General features: G+C 33.1%; 1 protein-coding gene across 6 annotated transcripts in view; it reads left to right on the top strand.

Annotated features, from left to right (window-relative positions):
* The window catches only part of LOC115219230 (protocadherin beta-15), a 249,030-nt gene extending 230,526 nt beyond the window's left edge, over positions 1-18,504 (top strand). For all 6 annotated transcript variants that reach the window (XM_029789369.2, XM_036508632.1, XM_029789368.2 and 3 more), the window contains 2 exons: positions 13,779-13,998; positions 17,690-18,504. Coding sequence is in view for 1 of the 6 variants with exons in the window: in XM_036508632.1 (XP_036364525.1) it covers positions 13,779-13,784 (6 nt within the window). In the remaining 5 variants the exon portion in view is untranslated. The remainder of the gene's footprint in view (positions 1-13,778; positions 13,999-17,689) is intronic.
* The last annotated feature ends 1,877 nt before the right edge of the window (positions 18,505-20,381 follow it).

The following is a 20,381-nucleotide window of genomic DNA, read 5'->3' as shown; positions in this document are numbered from 1 at the left end:
CAGTCCTGTGACTTGTCAGACTGTCACAAATTATCTAACCTATAGCAGCATGGAAGCCAGACATTAAATGATAATGATGACAACAATGATGATGATGATGATTTCACTGGTATAGAAGTATATTGGTCTCATACTGTGGATATTGAACCTGGGTCGTCCTTATTATGCTACTAAATAAGGTTATTGAATATGGATATTGAACTTGGGATGTAAATATCATTATGCTGCAAACGTTTGAAATGATTTATTGCTAATATGATTATAAATTTTAGGACTATTTAATATGAGTTTGATAACCTCAAAACTTATGATCATCACCGTGATCACCGTGACTGACCAGGTTATCAGATGTTGCTACACATCGCTGGTCACAATGCGCTACGCATTGTTTTAGCCTTCAAATGATGCCACCCCACTGGCTAAGTAAGCAGGCCAACAGAAGAAAGAGTGAGAGAAAGTTGTGGCGAAAGAGTACAGCAGGGATCGCCACCACCCCCTGCCGGAGCCTCGTGGAGCTTTAGGTGTTTTCGCTCAATAAACACTCATAACGCCCGGTCTGGGAATTGAAACCGCGATCCTACAACCGCGATCCTACGACCGCGAGTCCGCTGCCCTAACCACTGGGCCACTCAAAACTTATGATCATATTAGCAATAAACAGATATTTACATTTACATGGCATTCTGCTTGGTTTGATCACCAGTCACTATCAAGTCTGTTATTTATGGATGCATATGCAGTACTTGGCTGGATTAGAACCAAGAACTTTTGTTCTGTTTCCAAATCAGTCATGGACAACTTGTGACCTGTAGGACCTTCTGATGCTTAATAAGAAACTACCTTCAAATTTTTTTTTAGTAGTGTGGCTGGCCTAATGATAAGCCATGCCTCATGTGGATGCATACACAGTACTTGGCTGGATTAGAACTGAGAACTTTTTTTCTGTTTCCAAATGAGTCTTAGACAACTTGTGACCTGCAGGACCTTCTGATGCCTAATAAGAAACTACCCTCAATTTTTTTTTATAGTGTGGCTGGCCTAATGATAAGCCATGCCTCATATGGCATCTTTCTCAAAAGATTTGACTATGTCTGTTATAAACCAAGGGTAGTAAACCTTCTTATAACTTATACCACTGGTGCATGCATCACTAGCATACGTGATAAAACATACTACTGATATAAATACTAACAAAACAAGACTATTATAGTATGTGCATTGTTTAAAAATTACGCTATGCTTAAATATAGTAGAGATTGTATGAAAGCGTCATAATTTGCCAAGAGGGTATATCAGATTTATGATGATCATCAGGTGTTTTATTTCTCTATATGTATATAGTTCTTGACCGAAATAGAACCAGAGGCCTTTGTTTTTAGTTCTAAATCAAAGGCACTTGCCTTCTCATCATCTATACTTCTTATCCATGTATTAGTAGCATACTTGATCTAATCAATCAAACTACAGTACTGATATAGATATTGATTTCAAATTTTGGCACAATGCCAGCAATTTCAGGAAGGGGACATGTCGATTACATCAAATCTAGGGTTGACTGGTATCTATTTTATCATCTGTGAAAGAATAAAAGGCAAAGTCCACTTTGGCAGAATTTTAACTCAGAATGTAAAGACGAATGAAATGCCACTAAGCAATTTGCCCCATCTGCTAATGAAGCCTGCCAACTCATCGCCTTAGTGGTTTCAAATTTTGGCACAAGAACAGCAATATTTGGGTGAGGGGCTAAGTCGATGTAATTGACCCCAGCACTCAAATAGTACTTGTTTTATCGACCTTGAAAAGATGAAAGCCAAAGTCAGCCTCAGCAGAATTTGAACTCAGAACGTAAAGACAGATGAAATACCACTAAACATTTTGCCTGGTGTGCTAATGATTCTGCCAGCCTGCCACCTTAGTGTTGATATAAATATTCTTTTCTACTCAAGGTACAAGGCCCGAAATTTTTTGGGGGAAGGGGGCCAGTCAATTAGATCGACCCCAGTATGCAGCTGGTACTCAATTTATCGACCCTGAAACGATGAAAGGCGAAGTTGACCTCAACGGAATTTGAATTTAGAACATAAAGACAGATACCAGGCATGCTAACATTTCTGCCAGCTTACCACCTAATATAAAGGTGATATAAATATTATAAGATATTATAATAGTATATGCTATGTCTAAAATTATGCTATGTTTGCAAATAGTGAAGATATTATGAAATAGGTAGACATTGTACAGAGAGTGTACTAGAGATTATTACAAATATTCAGTATGTGCATATAAGGATACACATCATAGAACAGAAAGGGCTAAGCCGAGCAAGAGCACACACAAAGATGGAAAGTGTCACTGAAGAGGTCACAAATGTGGGATCTTTTCGGTTTGAATGGCAGTTTTTTCTAGCGGTGTCATTTGAAATTGTCACCCATAATTATGACCCTAGTATCGATCTATTGCATTTCAATCTGTTTTAGGGTTAGGGTTAGTTAGGGTTAGGGGTGGGGGAAGGGTATCTTTTTTTCTTAACAAATGTAAATAAACCCAATCTGTTTCTTAAACGAGGGACATATTCATATGGCGCAGAATGTTTTTTACCTCAATTGACATCATTGATTGGTTGAAATTGCAGAAATTCAAGAAAAAAAAACAACAAAAATCTTACAAAATATAGAATTTTCTCAATAAAGCCAAGAGAAAAAGATGTTTTATAATCACATTCTACCAGTATATGAAGTTTAAAAGTGTTTAGTTACGTGGAAATTATCTTAAAAAACTGCCGTTCAAACCGAAAAGATCCCAAATGTGTAACAAAAAAGATTTCTGGACAATAGGTATGAGTTAGAATAAGAATGGTAAAAAAATGAGTGAAGAATGAATATATAGTGTGTATGTTTATTTGGTGTAAAAAAAGTATATAAATAAATGACCATCCTGAAATACAGCAATATCAGTAATATTTATTTACTGCAAAACATAAACTTTAGACATCTCTCCAATATGTAAGCCTAGTGCCCCATTACAGACCTCATGGACAAATAACATTGATTTATAATCGTGTAGTTCAAGTACTGAAATAAAGTGGTATGATTTTTGTGAACCAACATTACAACAATAGTTCAGTTGCTGACCAAACCATATTGCTTTAACCCTTTAGTGTTCAGATTACTTTGTTAAATGTAATGCTTTTTTTATTTAAATTGTTTTGAATTAATCTTGCATTATCTTATAGCTTTGAGGTTTCAGTGATGTGATTGTTTATTTTTAGAATGGCATTGTAGGTTAGGTGTGAGAGGCTAGATATGGCCAGTTTGAATATAAAATATGTAGAATATATTGGGCCAGATTTGGCCAGTTTAAACACTAAAGGGTCAAAACAGATGACTTGCACACAGTGCCAGATTTACCATTGTGCTTAGGTGTGCTTAAGCACAGGACTCTGTTGATTGGGGCAGTGGGCCATTTTCCTGCCTCTCACCAAATTTTTAGGAAGAATTTTTCAAATGTCAAACATTCAAATTCAGATGTTTTTTCTAAAAGTTGTAAAAATGAAATTAATAATGCAAACTCTTTTACACGTTATTTAACATAAAGGGGCCAATGAAGGGCCTTCATAAGTAGAGGAGTCCCAAAGTAAGGGGCCTCATAACTTAATTAGCACAGGGCCGCATTTGTCCAAAATCCGGCACTGCTTTCACCACATTGGTTAATCCAAAACATACACTCCAAAGATATTATCCTTGGTGGTGAGCCAACAGGCTATTAAAAAGCTTGCCTTTCATCCTTTCAGGGTCGATAAATTAAGTACCAGTTGTATAATGGAGTCGATCTAATTGACTGGACCCTCCCTCAAAATTTCAGACCTTGTACCTAGAGTAGAAACAATTATTATAAAGATAAACACTGCCAGATCAGACTGGGCCTGGTGCAGCCTTCTGGCTTCCCAGACCCCAGTTGAACCGTCCAACCCATGCTAGCATGGAAAGCGGACGCTAAATGATGATGATGATGATGATGATTACTTGACAGTACCTTTCAAATATTCATATCACTCTCTTAAGAGAATTACATTCATATTTGTGTAAATATATTTTCTAGAGAAATTTCAAATAAATTCCTTAGCATTATGAAACTCGGGAGTTTCAATAAGGCACTTCACATCATCACTTGTTTATTTTTTTTTTTTAAATAGAAAGTTACTATTAGTTTAAAATTTTTCTTTGTATATCCTAAGCACTAGATTATCCTCATAAAAGATTATTCCAGCCATTAAGTATCTGGCGAAATGTGTGAACTTTTGGTGTTGTCGTTAATCCTGCTTGGTTTTACATAACACTTTAAAAAAAAAACAAAAAAATTTCTCTATAGTATTTTGAATATTTTATCTAATTATTATTCATTTTTAATTTCAAGTAATTGCTCTTTGCTTACAACACATTCCAGCTTGTTTGGATTTGAAATTTTAGTAATTGAAGAATTTACTGTATTCTTTATCTTTCTTTTTTAGAATATTTGTGAGAGACTATCATGGGTAAAAGTTAAAGGGGAATATTGTTGGAACCTATTGGAGGTGATGCGAGGGATGTGAAGGCCTATGACCTAGTGGTTGGGAGTGTTGAACTTGTGATCATTGGTGTGTATCTTTGGGTTGGTTCTCCACCATCACATGATAACTAGTATTGGTGTTTATGTACTGATAACTTAGTGGTTTGGCAAAAGAGACTGATTGAATGTTGTCTCCCTTGACTCTTGTTCTCCACTTCTGTTAAGTTCCTTCATTGTTTGATGCTTATGTCAAATACTACTTCCAAGATTATCATTTATGTAGCTATGCCCCTCTCTATTTGACAAATATATATTTGACAAATACATAATGTCAACCAGGCAGGACAAAGAGAAAATATTGAGTTTGATATAACCGTTAACAAGAAGGGTATCATGCTAAAATTACCTCACATAGTTTGGACACAGGAATACAAGATACAATGCTGCATGCAATTAATAATATAATATAATGAGATTATTGTATACAGTGCTCAGGTGCACCACAACTTGTCAAATGTGCGTATAAAGTATATTATATTATATTATATTATATCATATTATATTATATTATATTATATTATATCATATATATTATATTATATTATATTATATTATATTATATCATATTATATTATATTATATTATATTATATTATATTATATTATATTATATCATATTATATTATATTATATTATATTATAAATATTAAATTTCTAAATCTCTCATAGAGATATGTACGGTTATGCAATTAAATAGCTAAATCTATTTGCTGAAAATAAACACACAAGGCCGGTAATTTTTATTATTCTTTTCAGTCAATTGATTACCCTAAATTGGCGCTTATTTTAATCAGTCCTAAGATGACAAAAGGCAAAGTTGACTTCAATGGGATTTGAACTCAGAACACAGAGATCGGAATAGATATCATGAGACATTGTGTCAGATACCATAGCAACCCTGCCAGTTAAACACCTAAATACTTAAAAATAGTAAGTAATGGGGTCAATTTGTTTGACCACATCTTTCAAGGTGGTGCTCCAGCATGGCTTCAGTCTAATGACTAAAGCAAGGAAATGATAAATGATAAAAATAAAAGACAATTTAAACTACGGGAAATTATGAAGAATTTACTTCACTGGATGAATGAAAAACAATTATCTATCAAGACTTTGCATTTAGGTGTTTAACTGGCAGTGTTGCTATGGCATCAGATACAATGTCTCATGATATCTATTCCGATCTCTGTGTTCTGAGTTCAAATCCCATTGAAGTCAACTTTGCCTTTTGTCATCTTAGGACTGATTAAGATAAGTGCCAATTTAGGGTAATCAATTGACTGAAAAGAATAATAAAAATTACCAGCCTTGTGTTTGTTTTCAGCAAATAGTTTTAGCTATTTAATTGCATAATATGATATAATATAATATAATATAATATAATATAATATAATATGATATAATATAATATAATATAATATAATATGATATACTTTATATGCACGTTTGACAAGTTGTGGTGCACCTGAGCACTGTATACAATAATTTCATTATATTGTATTATTAATTGCATGCATCATTATATCTTGTATTCCTGTGTCCAAACTATGTGAGGTAATTTTAGCATGATACCCTTCTTGTTAACGGTTATATCAAACCCTGTATTTTCTCTTTGTCCTCCTTGGTTGACAGTATGTATTTATCAAATATATATTTGTCAAATAGAGAGGGGCATAGCTATATAAATGATAATCTTGGAAGTAGTATTTGACATAATCATCAAACAAGGAATGAAACTTAACAGAATGGCAGAAAATCTTGAAGTGGAGAGCAAGAGTCAAGGGAGACAACTTCATAACATCAGGATATCTGTTTTACATTAGCAACGTACTTGGTTGAAAAAATGGTTTAAGGAATTCATAACTTATTGTTTCACTCTTCTCAAATATAAAAGCAGAATTTGTAGAATAGTGCTTTGCAGCATTTAGTTAAGTTATTTTGAGTTCAAACCCCACTGAAGCCAACTTAGCATTTTATACTGCAAGGGTTGATGAAATAAAGAACCAGTCAAATACTGGATTTGACTTGATTGATTGTTCCTTCCCTGCCAAATTTCTATCATTCAGCCTATGTAGAAAATTGTTATTCCCACTTTTAAGTTTATCTCCATAAATTTTATATCGAACTCTCTGAACCTTCACTGCAAGTTATGATGTTCTGCAATACTGACTATGAATTCTTTAGACAATCTAGAGAGAGAAATTTAAAAGTAAGAATATCGCCCTTCTAACACAGGAGACACAATTTTGACTTGTAGACCTGTGATATGCTTGGAAGTGTATGCTGGATGTAAAATGAAATACTGTGTCCTTGACAGTAATTAATATCAAATTATCATTATGCCTTTCAGTATTTTTGTTATGTCCCCTTACATTGTAAGTTTGAAACTCACCAAAGTGGACTTTGCCTTTCATTCTTCCAGTAAATATATTGAAAGTAGAGTCTTAGAAAACCAGTTGGAGTCTTTCATTTTTCAATTGTTTAATAGATTATTTCCTTATATTTTGTTTCCAAAAGCATTATTTATTTGATTTCATGTAAACCCTTCACTCTTTGCAGTGCATTGGCCAATGATAACTTTTCTCCGTTCTCCACTGTTCTAAGTTTTGTTTGTTTGGGATTGTCATTTACACTCTTGCAACATAATTTTTTATCTGAGTATGTGTGTTAGCAGAATCTGAACTCAGAACGTAAAGACAGATGAAATACCACTAAACATTTTGCCTGGTGTGCTAATGATTCTTCCAGCTTGCCACCTTAGTGTTGATATAAATATTCTTTTCTACTCAAGGTACAAGGCCTGAAATTTTGGGGGAGGAGGTCAGTCAATTAGATCAACCCTAGTATGCAGCTGGTACTTAATTTATCGATCCTGAAACGATGAAAGGCAAAGTTGACCTCAACGGAATTTGAACTTAGAACATAAAGTCAGATGAAACACCGCTAAGCATTTTATCTCTGAGAAGAAGTGGTCTATATTGTTCTGGTTTCCATCCTTTAACCTGCTCAGTATGGGAGGCCCTATTTGGGGCTTGTGTTCTGCTGCCATAGCTTTCAAAGCCATTGAGGCTCACAAGCCAGAACACTGTTGCAAGGACTAGATCTTGTGGTGGTAACAAAAGTCTTATTACCTTGTGCTAATATAAGAAATCCACCTGACTTAAGTATTCTTTTCTACTTTAGGCACAAGGCCCGAAGAATTCTTTTATAATATAATGAAATTATTGTATACAGTGCTCAGGTGCACCACAAGGCACAAGGCCCAAAATTTTTGGGGAAGGGACCAGTCAGTTAGATCGACCCCAATATGCAACTGGTATTTAATTTATTGACCTCGAAAGGATGACAGGCAAAGTCGACCTCGGTGGGATTTGAACTCAGAATGTAAAGACAGATGAAAATACTTAGTAATGTTTGCAGACTAGCAGGATTATTAGAGTGTCAGGCAAAATGCCTTGCAATATTTAGTTTTATGAACTTTTAAACACTGAATTCAAATCTTGCCAAAGTTTACTCTGCCATTCTTCTTTTTGGCATCAATAAAATAAAGTATAGACACAAATAAAAAATAAATTGTAATTTAACATTTTTTCACTTTAGTGTTGTAAAGTATGTTCCATGGAGGAGCATATTTCCAGGTGTGCTAGGTGTGTGCTGCACACCTATTGAAAATAGCAAATTCATTATAAATGTTAACCTTACTCATTAATTTAATCACAAATCTTAATGGAAAACTTGTGTTATACTCCTGCTTGAAATTTGGTGGCACTGGGTATGGCAGCACACCCACCATACACCACTGGTGCCATGATATATTTCTTTCTTTCTTTCTTTACTACCCACAAGGGGCTAAACACAAAGGGGACAAACAAGGACAGACAAACGGATTAAGTCGATTACATCGACCCCAGTGCGTAACTGGTACTTATTTAATCGACCCTGAAAGGATGAAAGGCAAAGTCGACCTCGGCGGAATTTGAACCCAGAATGTAATGGCAGATGAAATACGGCTACGCATTTCACCCGGCCTGCTAACGTTTCTGCCAGCTCGCCGCCTTTAGCTAACATTTCTGCCAGCTCGCTGCCTTCAGTGCCATAATATATTGGAGCCAAACAGATTCCCTTACTATGTTACCCTCCACTAATCTAAAATAATGAGGCCTAAAATCCAGAATTGGAGTAAACTGGCCGAAGGTCAATGTTGGCGACAATCAGTTCATGTGAGAGTTTGTAGAAGAGGTTGATCAATGAGGAGTGAAGACGCTAGCATTTTAAATTCTTGTTCTTTGTTTGAGAGAAAGGAAGAGAGAGTTCTGTTTCTCCCTTGAGAATTGATATTCAGAGAACTAAGCCTAATGACATGGGCTTGACACAATTAAAAGGAAATGAAATGAACTTATGGTTTCTAAGTTTTCTGTTCTCCAAAGAACTGAAAGTATGAAACTATCATCAAGATTTATCTCCCTTGCATTGTATTGATACTACACTATCAATACATTACTCTAGTGCTCGGGCACCGATTCAGTACTGGAGCACTAAAGTATTGATACAGGACTATAGTACTAGTACCAGTACAATACGTTAGTATTAGAGTACTAGACTACCAGTATAGCATGGATTATAAAGAAAAGAAATATAAGGAAAAATATTCATATGTGTTTGGTATTATTGTGAAATTCAGGCCCAAGAAGGCATTTTTCAGTTGCTGGGGATAAAAACTGAATCAATTAGCTTCATAGTAATCTAACAATTTGCTCTTTTCTCCCTTCCAAACTAAGGATGATGATAGTAGCAGAAATGCATTTATTAAAATGTTATCGAGACTTGTGGTTGACACAGCTCATTTACATAATGGTACAAAGTTGATGGACCAATGTTATTTATTCTAGAGCACCAATATCAAGATTTTTCTCCCTTGTATATATATATATATATATATATATATATATATATATATATATATATATATATTAAAATTATAAATTAGGGTATCTATGAGATACCACCCACCATGCTGAAAATAGCAGCCATGGCTTTTAGAGTTTTAGAGTCAGTTCATGGCTGCTATTTTCAGCATGGTGGTATCTCGTATATACCCTAATTTATAATTTTAATAATTATTACTTTTGAAGGTTATTTTTCCCATGCTGACCACTTGATAAAATCGTTATTTTATTTTTAAATTAACGATCTTATCCTTATTTATATAAATATATATATATATATATATATATATGTATATATGTGTGTGTGTGTGTGTGTGTGTGTATATATATATATGTGTGTGTGTGTGTGTGTGTATGTATATCTTCTATCTTTTACTTGTTTCAGTCATTAGACTGCGGCCATGCTGGGGCACTGCCTTGAAGAATTTTTAGTTGACTGGAGAATGAATTGACTCCAGTGCTTATTTTTTTAAAGCCTGGTACTCATTCTATCAGCCGCTTTTGCCAAACCACTCAGTGACAAAAACATCTAAAAAAGCATGTAAAACACACCTGTGCTGGTGTCACGCAAAAAGCACCTATGCACGTGTTGGTGTCACATAAAATGCACCTATGCACATGCCAAGTATAAAGCATTGGTGTGGTGCTGGTGCCACAAAGAAAGCACTTAGTTTACTCTGTACAGTGGCTGGCATCAGAAAGGGCATCCAGTCAAAGAAACCATTCCAAAACAGAATTGGAGCCTGAGCAGCTCTCCACCTGGCCAACTCATGTTAAACTGTCCAACCTTTGCCAGCATGGAAAGCGGACATTAAATGATGAAAATGATGATGTTGATGATGATAGTGATGATAGTGATGATGATGATGACAGCAACGATGACAACAATGATGATGATGACAACGACAATGATGACAATGATAGATGATGATGATGATGATAGTGATGATAGTGATGATGATGATGACAGCAACGATGACAACAATGATGATGATGACAACGACGATGATGACGATGACAGATGATGATGATGATGATGATGATGATGATGATGTAGAGGATAATGAAAGGCAGAATTGTTAGTGTCAGATAACAAAAAGACCTAATGATATTTCTTAGCTCTTTACATTCTGAGTTCAAATCCTGCCGAAGTGATGTTTGCTTTTCATCCTTTTGAGCCAATAAAATAAAGTACGAGCAAGCACCAAAATCAATGGCATTGATAAAAAAACCCTTCTCTTCAAAACTGCTGGAATATTGAACAATTATTTGATAGAAGAGAACAGTCAACAAAATCAACTCCAGTACTTAACAATTAGTTTATTGAGGATGAAAGACAAGCTTAGTTTTAGTTTTCCTTTACATTCCATTCACATCTGGGATGTCTTTATTGATTGGATTGTATAGCTTTAGTTCAGTTCCCTGCAGGACGAAGGACTCAGCATGAAGGACTCTTCACCAAGCACAGTCTGATGTAAAGGCTGTGAATACTGGTTTGATGAGCCTACTCTGCCACACAGGGAGAGGGATGCAGGCTTTGTACGAATCTTTTTGGTTTGAATGACAGTTTTTAAAATAATTACTATGTAACTAAACACTTTTAAACTTCGTATACTGGTAGAATGTGTTTATAAAACATCTTTTTCTCTTGGCTTTATTTAGAAAATTCTATAGTTTGTAAGATATTTGTTGTGTTTTTTTTCTTCGATTTCTGCAATTTCAACCAATCACTGACGTCTATTGAGGTGAAAACATTCTGTGCCATATGAATATGTCCCTCGTTTAAGAAACAGATTAGGTCTATTTACATTTCTGAAGAAAAAAAGCTACCCTTCCCCCACCCGTAACCCTAACCCTAACCCTAACTAACCCTAACTAACCCTAACCCTAACCCTAAAATAGATTGAAATACAATAGATCGATACTAGGGTCATAATTATGGGTGACAATTTCATATGACACTGCTAGAAAAAACTGCCGTTCAAACCAAAAAGATCCTTTGTACTCTGACTAGGGAGGAGTTAAGTCGGATGTCTTTATAGGAATATTATATAAACTCCTGCACTTGACTGGTACTCAAGGTTCAGAAGATGATACAGATGACTGGTACAAAAGGATGACAACTGAAGCTAGTTTTCAGGTGCTTTATAAGGAGCAATAAAACTAGTCAGAAAACAGATCATAGCAAAAATGAAATAATTCAGAAGGTTTTCTCACTTTGTTTAATAATATAATAATAATGAAATTATTGTATACAGTGCTCAGGTGCATCACAACTTGTCAAAAGTGCGTATAAAGTATATGCAATGGGTCAGATACATGCTTGCATGTGTATGGAGGGGGAAAAATCAGGTGTAGTGTTGGCGAATCTCAGGAAGCATGAAAGTTTTGAAGGATGCAGTGCTCTGACAACTAACAACTGATGCCAGCCGTTTGTTCCATGCTTCAGCAACTCTTAGTGTGAAAAAATATTTCCGAAAGTCATAGGAGCTGTGCTGTTTTCTGACTTTGTAAACATGTCCATGGGTGTTAGACAGGTGGAGTTTGAAAAGGTGCTCAGAGTTATTGTTTGTAAGATGGTTAATAAATTTTATGGGTGCCTGTCAAGTCAGCTGCCAGACGTCAGAATTTCAATGTATCCATGCCCAGGGAAGTAAGGCGTTCAGAATACGGTAAATGCCTGATGGAGGGTATTCTCTTGGTTGCATGTCGCTGAACAGCTTCCAGACGATTAATATCCTGGGCAAGAGTGTAAGTTTCAGATAAGTGTAACACATTACTTCAATTGACTACCTCCAACATTGGCACAAGATAGCAAATTTTAAGTTGAGTATAGTTAATTGTGTCAACATTAATGCTTGACTGGTATTTTATCTGTTGACCACAGAAGGGTGGGGAAGACATGGTCTTCATACTCTGTTATGAATCCATTCCCATTTAACCCTTTTGTTACTGTATTTATTTTGAGATGCTCTGTGTTTCTTTCAATTACTTTAAATATAACAAAGAATTTAGTAAAATAACTTAGTTATCATTCAGCAAGTGTTAGGAACATAAATTGTGACAAAGGTTTGGTGGAAGATTTTAATTCAGAACTTTTGAAAACAAGACATTTGTACTACAGAGCCAGAGCTGGTTTCAGCCGGGTTGGTAACGAAAAGGTTAAGATGCTTTACAGGAATGTATTAAACCAGCCACAGGATTTGATTGGTATTTTATTTTATTTTATCCATTTTGGAAGAATGAAAGAAGGTAAAGATAAAGGCAGAGTTGACTTCAGTAGGATTTGAACTCAGAATGTAAGACTACACATCTAGATGCTGCAAAGTGTTTTGTTTAATGCTTAATAATTTTGCTAATCTTGCCAATATAGGAATTGATTGTCTATCTATTATAATATGTTTGTGGTTTGCGATCTAAAAATGAATGCATGTATATATGATTGTATGTGAGTGTGTGTATAGACATAAATAAATATGTGTTTGTGTAAGTGTGTGTGTGTGTGTATATATATATATACATATACATATACATATATATATACATATATATATTATATATATATATGTATATATATATATATATATATATATATATATATATATATATATGTATATATATATGTATATATATATGTATATATATATATATGTATAAATATAATATTAATTAGAGACAAAACCACTATTATGCAAATCAAACAAAGAAAGACTTAATCCAATACATAAAAAATTTTATATAATTAAGTCTTTCTTTGTTTGATTTGCATAATAGTGGTTTTGTCTCTAATTAATATTATATTATATTTTAATATAAAATTGGATTCAATCCTAAATCTGATTTTTCCCTGTAAATTTGGATTTATTCCCTAATATTTATTATTATATGTATATATATATATATATATATATATATATATATATATATAAATGTATATATAAATGTATATATATATAAATAAATGTATATATATATATATAGATATATATGTATATATATATATATATATATATATATAAATAAATGTACATATATATATATATATATATATATGTATATATATATAATGTATATATATATATGTACATATGTATATATATATGTATGTATTATGGATGTATGTATATATGTGTGTGTGTGTGTGTATTTGTGCAGTAAAATTATCTGCTTATTATGCGAAAAGAGCTTACATGAGGTTTTATGCTGATTTCCATTCATGTTTTCTCTTCAGATATAAATTCCCCAAACAACAGTGGCACATGGTGGCAAAGCAGTGGAAGAAAAACTCTTATGTCATGAGACTTTCTCTAGTTGCCTGACTATCAGAGTGATGTAATAATGTCAGCTTATCAACTGATAGAATTGGAGTGAGGGAGACCAGACATCTTTTATAATATATCTACCTATCATGGGAACAGAAAAATCATGAAACATCAGGATTATTCTGACATGTGAGAAATATTTCAGCTTTTTGTTGTTATAATTATTATTATTATTATTTTTTTTTTATCAGCTAACTTGATTTGTCTGTTTCATTATCATTTTATTTCTAAAGCAAAAAGTGGAATATTCCATTGGAACTTTGAGTTTTATTTCAAGCTTATTATAAATTTCTGCAGTTCAATCATGATCATGGAACAAATATATCTGAGTAAGGAAAAACACAGACAAATTCTAAGAGATAGATTTTCATACAGGCTTTCATATTTTCCCCTTCTCTTTTATTGATTTCAATCATTATATTGTGGCCTTGCTGGAGCACTGCATTCAGCCCTATCCAACCCAGATATTTTAACTATTTTATGTCCAACTCAGCTATGTCATTTCAAAAATAAACAATCACATCATTGAAAACTATCAGCTAACATTATTTGTCTATTTTATTATTATTTCATTTGTAAAAGAGAAAGTGGAATATTCCAGTGGCACTTAAAGGGCACCATTCGAGCGTGATCGTTACCAGCGTCGCCTTACTGGCACTTGTGCCTGTGCTAGTAGGGTGCCAAGAGCACCATCCGAGCATGATCATTGCCAGAGCAGCCAACTGGCTTCCATGCTGGTGGCACGTACAAGGGCACCATTTGAGCGTGATCGTTACCAAAGTCGCCTTACTGGCACCTGTGCTGGTGGCATGTGTAAAAGGATTTGAGCGAGGTCGTTGCCAGTACCGCCTGACTGGCTCCCATGCCGGTGGCACGTAAAAAGCACCCACTACACTCTCGAAGTGGTTGGCGTTAGGAAGGGCATCCAGCTGTAGAAACTCTGCCAAATCAAGATTGGAGCCTGGTGCAGCCATCTGGTTCACCAGCCCTCAGTCAAAATCGTCCAACCCATGCTCACATGGAAGTGGACGTTAAACGATGATGATAATGATGATGACATCATTGAAAACTATTAGCTAACATTATTTGTCTATTTCCTTATTATTTCATTTGTAAAAGAGAAAGTGGAATATTCCATTAGAATTTTGAGTTTTATTTCAAGCTTATTTTAAGTTTCTGCTGGTCATGATCATAGAATCTAAGAAAGGTAAATCATAGTCAGGCTCCAAGAGACAGATTTTCATACAAGCTTTTGTATTTCGTTTTTGGATTTGGTTTGCAAGATTCTTTATGTGAGTTCGTGTGTTGAAGCATATTCTGTTGTGTCTGGGGAGAGTCATTTTCTTTTTGTGCCTTATAATATAACACACTCACTGGTAAAATTTCCCCTTTTTTCTTATTTTTATTTTCCTAAAATTTTCGTTGCATCTTGCAACCTTGGTTTCATTCATTAGGTGCAGCCATTCTGGGGCACTGCATTCAACCCTTTAGCATTTCAATCATCCATATCTAGCCTGAATATTCTACCTATTTCATGTCCAAATCAGTTAAGGTGCTCAGAGTTATTGTTAATAATTTTATTGTTGTCTGACAAGTCAGCTGCCAGACGTCGGAGTTTCAATGTGTCCATGCCCAGGGAAGTAAGGCGTTCAGAATATGGCAAATGCCTGATGGAGGTCATTCTCTTATTCTATTATTGTCTTAGTAGTTTCTGCTATGGGACTTAGTGTTCGCATTAACATTTATGACAGGGAGATAATTCAGTATTTCTGTTCAAATGTATTTCTGTTTATGAAATGAGAACAATTCCATATATGTTTATTTTTTTTATTATCTCCTGTCTTTTACTTGTTTTACTTAGACTGCAGCAATGCTGTGCACCACTTTGAAGAATTTTAGTTGAACAAATTGATTCCATAATGATAATTTGTTTGGCAGAACCTGGCACTTATTTTATCACACACCAGCACTAGTTGTCAAGCAGTGGTGGAGAACAAACACATTCACAAATATACATACACATAGATATATGTATGTGTGTATACACATACATATATATGTATGTGTGTATACACACACACAAACACACACATACGGGCTTCTTTCAGTTTCCATCAACCAAATCCACTCACAAGGTTTTGTTGGCCCTAGGCTTTAGAAGAAGGCCCAAGGTGCCATACAGTTGGACTGAACCTGGAACCATGTGGTTGGGAAGTAAACCTTTTAGCACACAGCCATATGTGCACCTACATATTTAAAAGTATATATAATAAATAAATAAATAATGTGATTTCATTATGTTTTGGATAAATTGCCTTTAAAAATATGGGAACAATTTTTAGTTTGTCCAGGAATGTTGGTTTACTCAGGAATGCTGCATTTGAGTAATTCAAAAAAGATGGTTCATGTTGAGCTTTATATATATATATATATATATATATATATATAAATATATATATATTTATATATATATATATATATATATATATATTATATATATATATATATTTATATATATATATATATATATATATACATACATACATATATATAATATATATATATACATACATACATACATACATATATATATATATATATATATATATATATATATTATATATATATATATTATATATATATATATATATATATATATATATATACACATATATATATGTATAAGTGCAGGAGTGGCTGTGTGGTAAGTAGCTTGCTTACCAACCACATGCTTCTGGGTTCAATCCTACTGTGTATCAAGTGTCTTCTACTATAGCCTCAGGCTAACCAAAGTTTTGTGAGTGGATTTGGTAGACAGAAACTGAAAGAAGCCTGTTGTATGTGTGTGTGTGTATATATATATATATATATGCAACTTATAAACAAGGGCAAAAGAAAAAAATTCTAACGCCAAATATGCCGAAAATAGACAAAATGTCAATAACCATATAATTTATCACTATTAACATGTGTCTTGAAGTAAGCCAAGAGAAATTTCTAAAAATTTCTGTTATTACCGTACTGGTCCCAATTTCAGAGTTAATTCATAAGAATTTTCTCCTTACGGTAATAACGGAATTTTTTAGAAATTTTTAGAAATTTGTCTCGGCTTACTTCGAGACACATATTAATAGTGATAAATGATATGGTTATTGACATTTTGTTTATTATCGGCATATTTGGCATTAGAATATTTTTCTTTTGCCCTTGTTTATAAGTTGTTTATAAATTTAACCTTTAAAGGTATTTTTTAATATGCTGGCCATTGATAAAATTTATTTCGAAAAATTTTATCCTATATTAGATATATATATATATGTTTGTGTGTGTGTGTTTGTCCCTCCACCATTGCTTGACAACTAATGGTGTGTTTACGTCCCCAAAAGAGACTGATAGAATAAGTACAAGGCTTACAAAGAATAAGTCCTTGGGTGATTTGTTCAACTAAAGGCGGCACCCCAGCATGGCCACAGTCAAATGATTGAAACAAATTAATGAATTAAAAGAAAAAAAAAAAAAAAATATATATTGTTGTGAAGTATACTTCTTTACTTCACAGTCATGCATTTAACATACTGGAGAGAAGGCTGGAGAGTATTTTGTCCAGCTTTATATTATGAGTTCAAATTCCATAAAGATGACTTTCATCCTTTCGGGGTCAATAAATAAAATGTATCAAAATATGTATTTCTGTTATATTTTTTTATATATTGCTCTCTAAAATAATGAAAACCCCCCAAAAAAGCCTTTATTTTTGTGTTTGCCAAATTTGTCTTGCTATCCTCAACAGTTAATATAGATTTACTTCATTTTGTTTCAGACCCACAATTCCCATCACTGCATTCATTATCCTCTTCTTTTGGGAAGGAACCAACTTACCAACAAACATTGAAGCCACTACTATAGCCAACCTACCAGCCAGCCTGCCAACCAGCCAGCGATCCAGTCAATTCAAGAGTTGAAAGTTGTCTGATGTTTGATGTTAGAACACAGTGAATGTCAGGCAAAAACTGGCTCTGAGGAGAAATCTGATTGGACTTCAATTCTTCCATAAGGGGACAGTGGTTATTCTGGATAATATTCACACAGCAACATGTGAGCGTAAACTAGGATTTTCTCTATTCTCAGAAGAACAAGACAAACCTTAAACAGCAAAATATAAGGATTTCATTCAAAGAAACCAATTCAAAGAATCAAAAAAAGATAAAATGATAGAAAACAGAAAAAAAAAGATAATAATAATAATTGAAAAAAAAAATTGAAAAAAAAATAACAGACAATCAAATGCACAATTGGTTTACCTTTGACAGACGTTGCAATGCTCTCATGTCTCTGAATGGTGAACAGTTACGATTAAATATATTTTTGCAGAGCAACTATGGAACTTTTGGATTTGATAACCAGAAAGACAGCTCGGTTGAGAGAAGTATCTAGTATCTAAATACTTCATTTAATCCTACCTCAGGGTTACAAAAAGAAAAAAAAAAAGGCAATTTGAGCAGCGTGTCGGTTGCTTGTGTGTGTGTCACATAGGAAGAGACCCCCCCTCCCCCAGAACACTCATTCAGGTTGTTGTATTTCAATGTAAAGAAGTCATTGTAAATAAATCAACTGTTTACATGGTGGAAAAAAAAACACAAAAAACAACAGGTCTTTTTTTTTGTTTGGTAGATTTTTTTTAAATTTTAGTTTTCTAGAAATTTTTTATTTTGTTTAGTAGATTTTCTTTTAGACTGTTTTATATATACATACATACATACATATATACATATATATATATATATATATATATATATACATATACATATATAAATGTACACATATATATATATATAAATATACACATACATACATACATATACATATATATATATATATATACATATCCATATACATATATATATGTACATATATATATATAGATAGAGATATATATACACATATATACATGTACATATGTATATATATATATATATACATATATATATACATATACATATATATATGTATATGTATATGTGTGTGTGTATATGTGTATATATATGTATGTATACACATGTATGTATGTATGCATGTGTGTGAGTGTGTGAGCATGTGTGTATTTATGTGTGTGTGTGTGTATGTATCTTTTGTTTTGGTTATTTTATGTCTGCTTGTCTTAATTTTTATTTCTTTTATTTATTAGTTCTTTAACTATTTATCTTATTAATTATTTTATTATTTTAATTTTGATAAGCTTGTACATTTTTCAAAAAAAAAAAAAACTTAATTTTTTTTTGTACATTTTTTTAGTTTTAGAACCAATTTTTCTTTCCCTCAATTATTCTAAATCCAATTCTTACTAATTACGAAAAGGATGTTTATATGTACTGGGCAGTAATTGTTTTCACATTCACTCAAATACTTTACAGAAAAGTAAAAAAAAACAAAAACAAAAACAAAAAATTCTTGGAAATATAACCGTAAAAAAAAAGAAAAAAAACAATGGAGGAGAAAACTCAAAGAGTTGTGACATGTTCTCAATGATATATTTTAAAAGGCATCTTATATGAAAGATGGTGAATGCATGCTAGAACTTATTGGTCCATTCCAAATGTACATTTGGAGAACCAATAATAATAACCATGCATCTGTTTTCTTTCTTTGACCTCACAGTTGGTTCAACTATTTTTTTTAAAATTTCATTCAAATTTTGTTTCTGTTATGGATTAAATATTTTCAAAGGCCATTCCATAGCAACTTGGTCAAAATTTGCTGGGGTCAGGTGAAGGCAGATAATTTGAAAAAAACAAAAAAAGCAACAACAAAAAAACTGGATTTTTTTTTTTTTCTGCAAATCTAAAGAGAGTTGAAGCATAGCAGTTGGGAGGCTGTTTTCACAAAATTGCAGCATTCGGACAAAAATTATTCCCATTGTGATACCTTTATGCAAGAAAAAGGACAAAAACCTACTACCAAGAAGCTCTTCACAGGGTGCAGGAATGACCAATTTAGGTATGTGTGTGAGGAAAATGCGAATTGGTAAGGTTTATTATGCTGTATTGAACCTTTCCAAGTTTGCCAATGCAAAGAATGTATTGGCTGGACTTGAACTCTCATCCTTCAGAGTAAAGCGATGAGTCTGCCAACCATTATGCCACAACTCCCACAACAGACAAAAACTAAATGTATAAAATATAATAAGCTAAAATAAAATAAACATAAAAACAATAAATTTGCGATCAAATTATTTTATGTGAATATTTTCACTGTAAACTGGTTCTGTTAGATGAGCTAGTTAGCCATATTGTATATAGCCTTGTGTTATATCTAACTGCCTGCTGTTATATATCTCACTGCCTGCTGTTATATGTTATACCACATATCAATATATAACATAAATTAAATATACTAACATTGAAATTATATTGCATTTTATCACACTGTCTAAAAAAATTACATTTCATCACATCCAACATTGTATTAAAAAATATCTCACATTTGATATTGTAGCATATGTCGCTGTATAACAT

Source organism: Octopus sinensis, linkage group LG14 (genome assembly GCF_006345805.1).
Source record: "Octopus sinensis linkage group LG14, ASM634580v1, whole genome shotgun sequence".
NCBI lineage: Eukaryota > Metazoa > Mollusca > Cephalopoda > Octopoda > Octopodidae > Octopus > Octopus sinensis.
The sequence above is the reverse complement of the archived record's forward strand: the minus strand, read 5'-3'. Positions and strand labels throughout refer to the sequence as shown.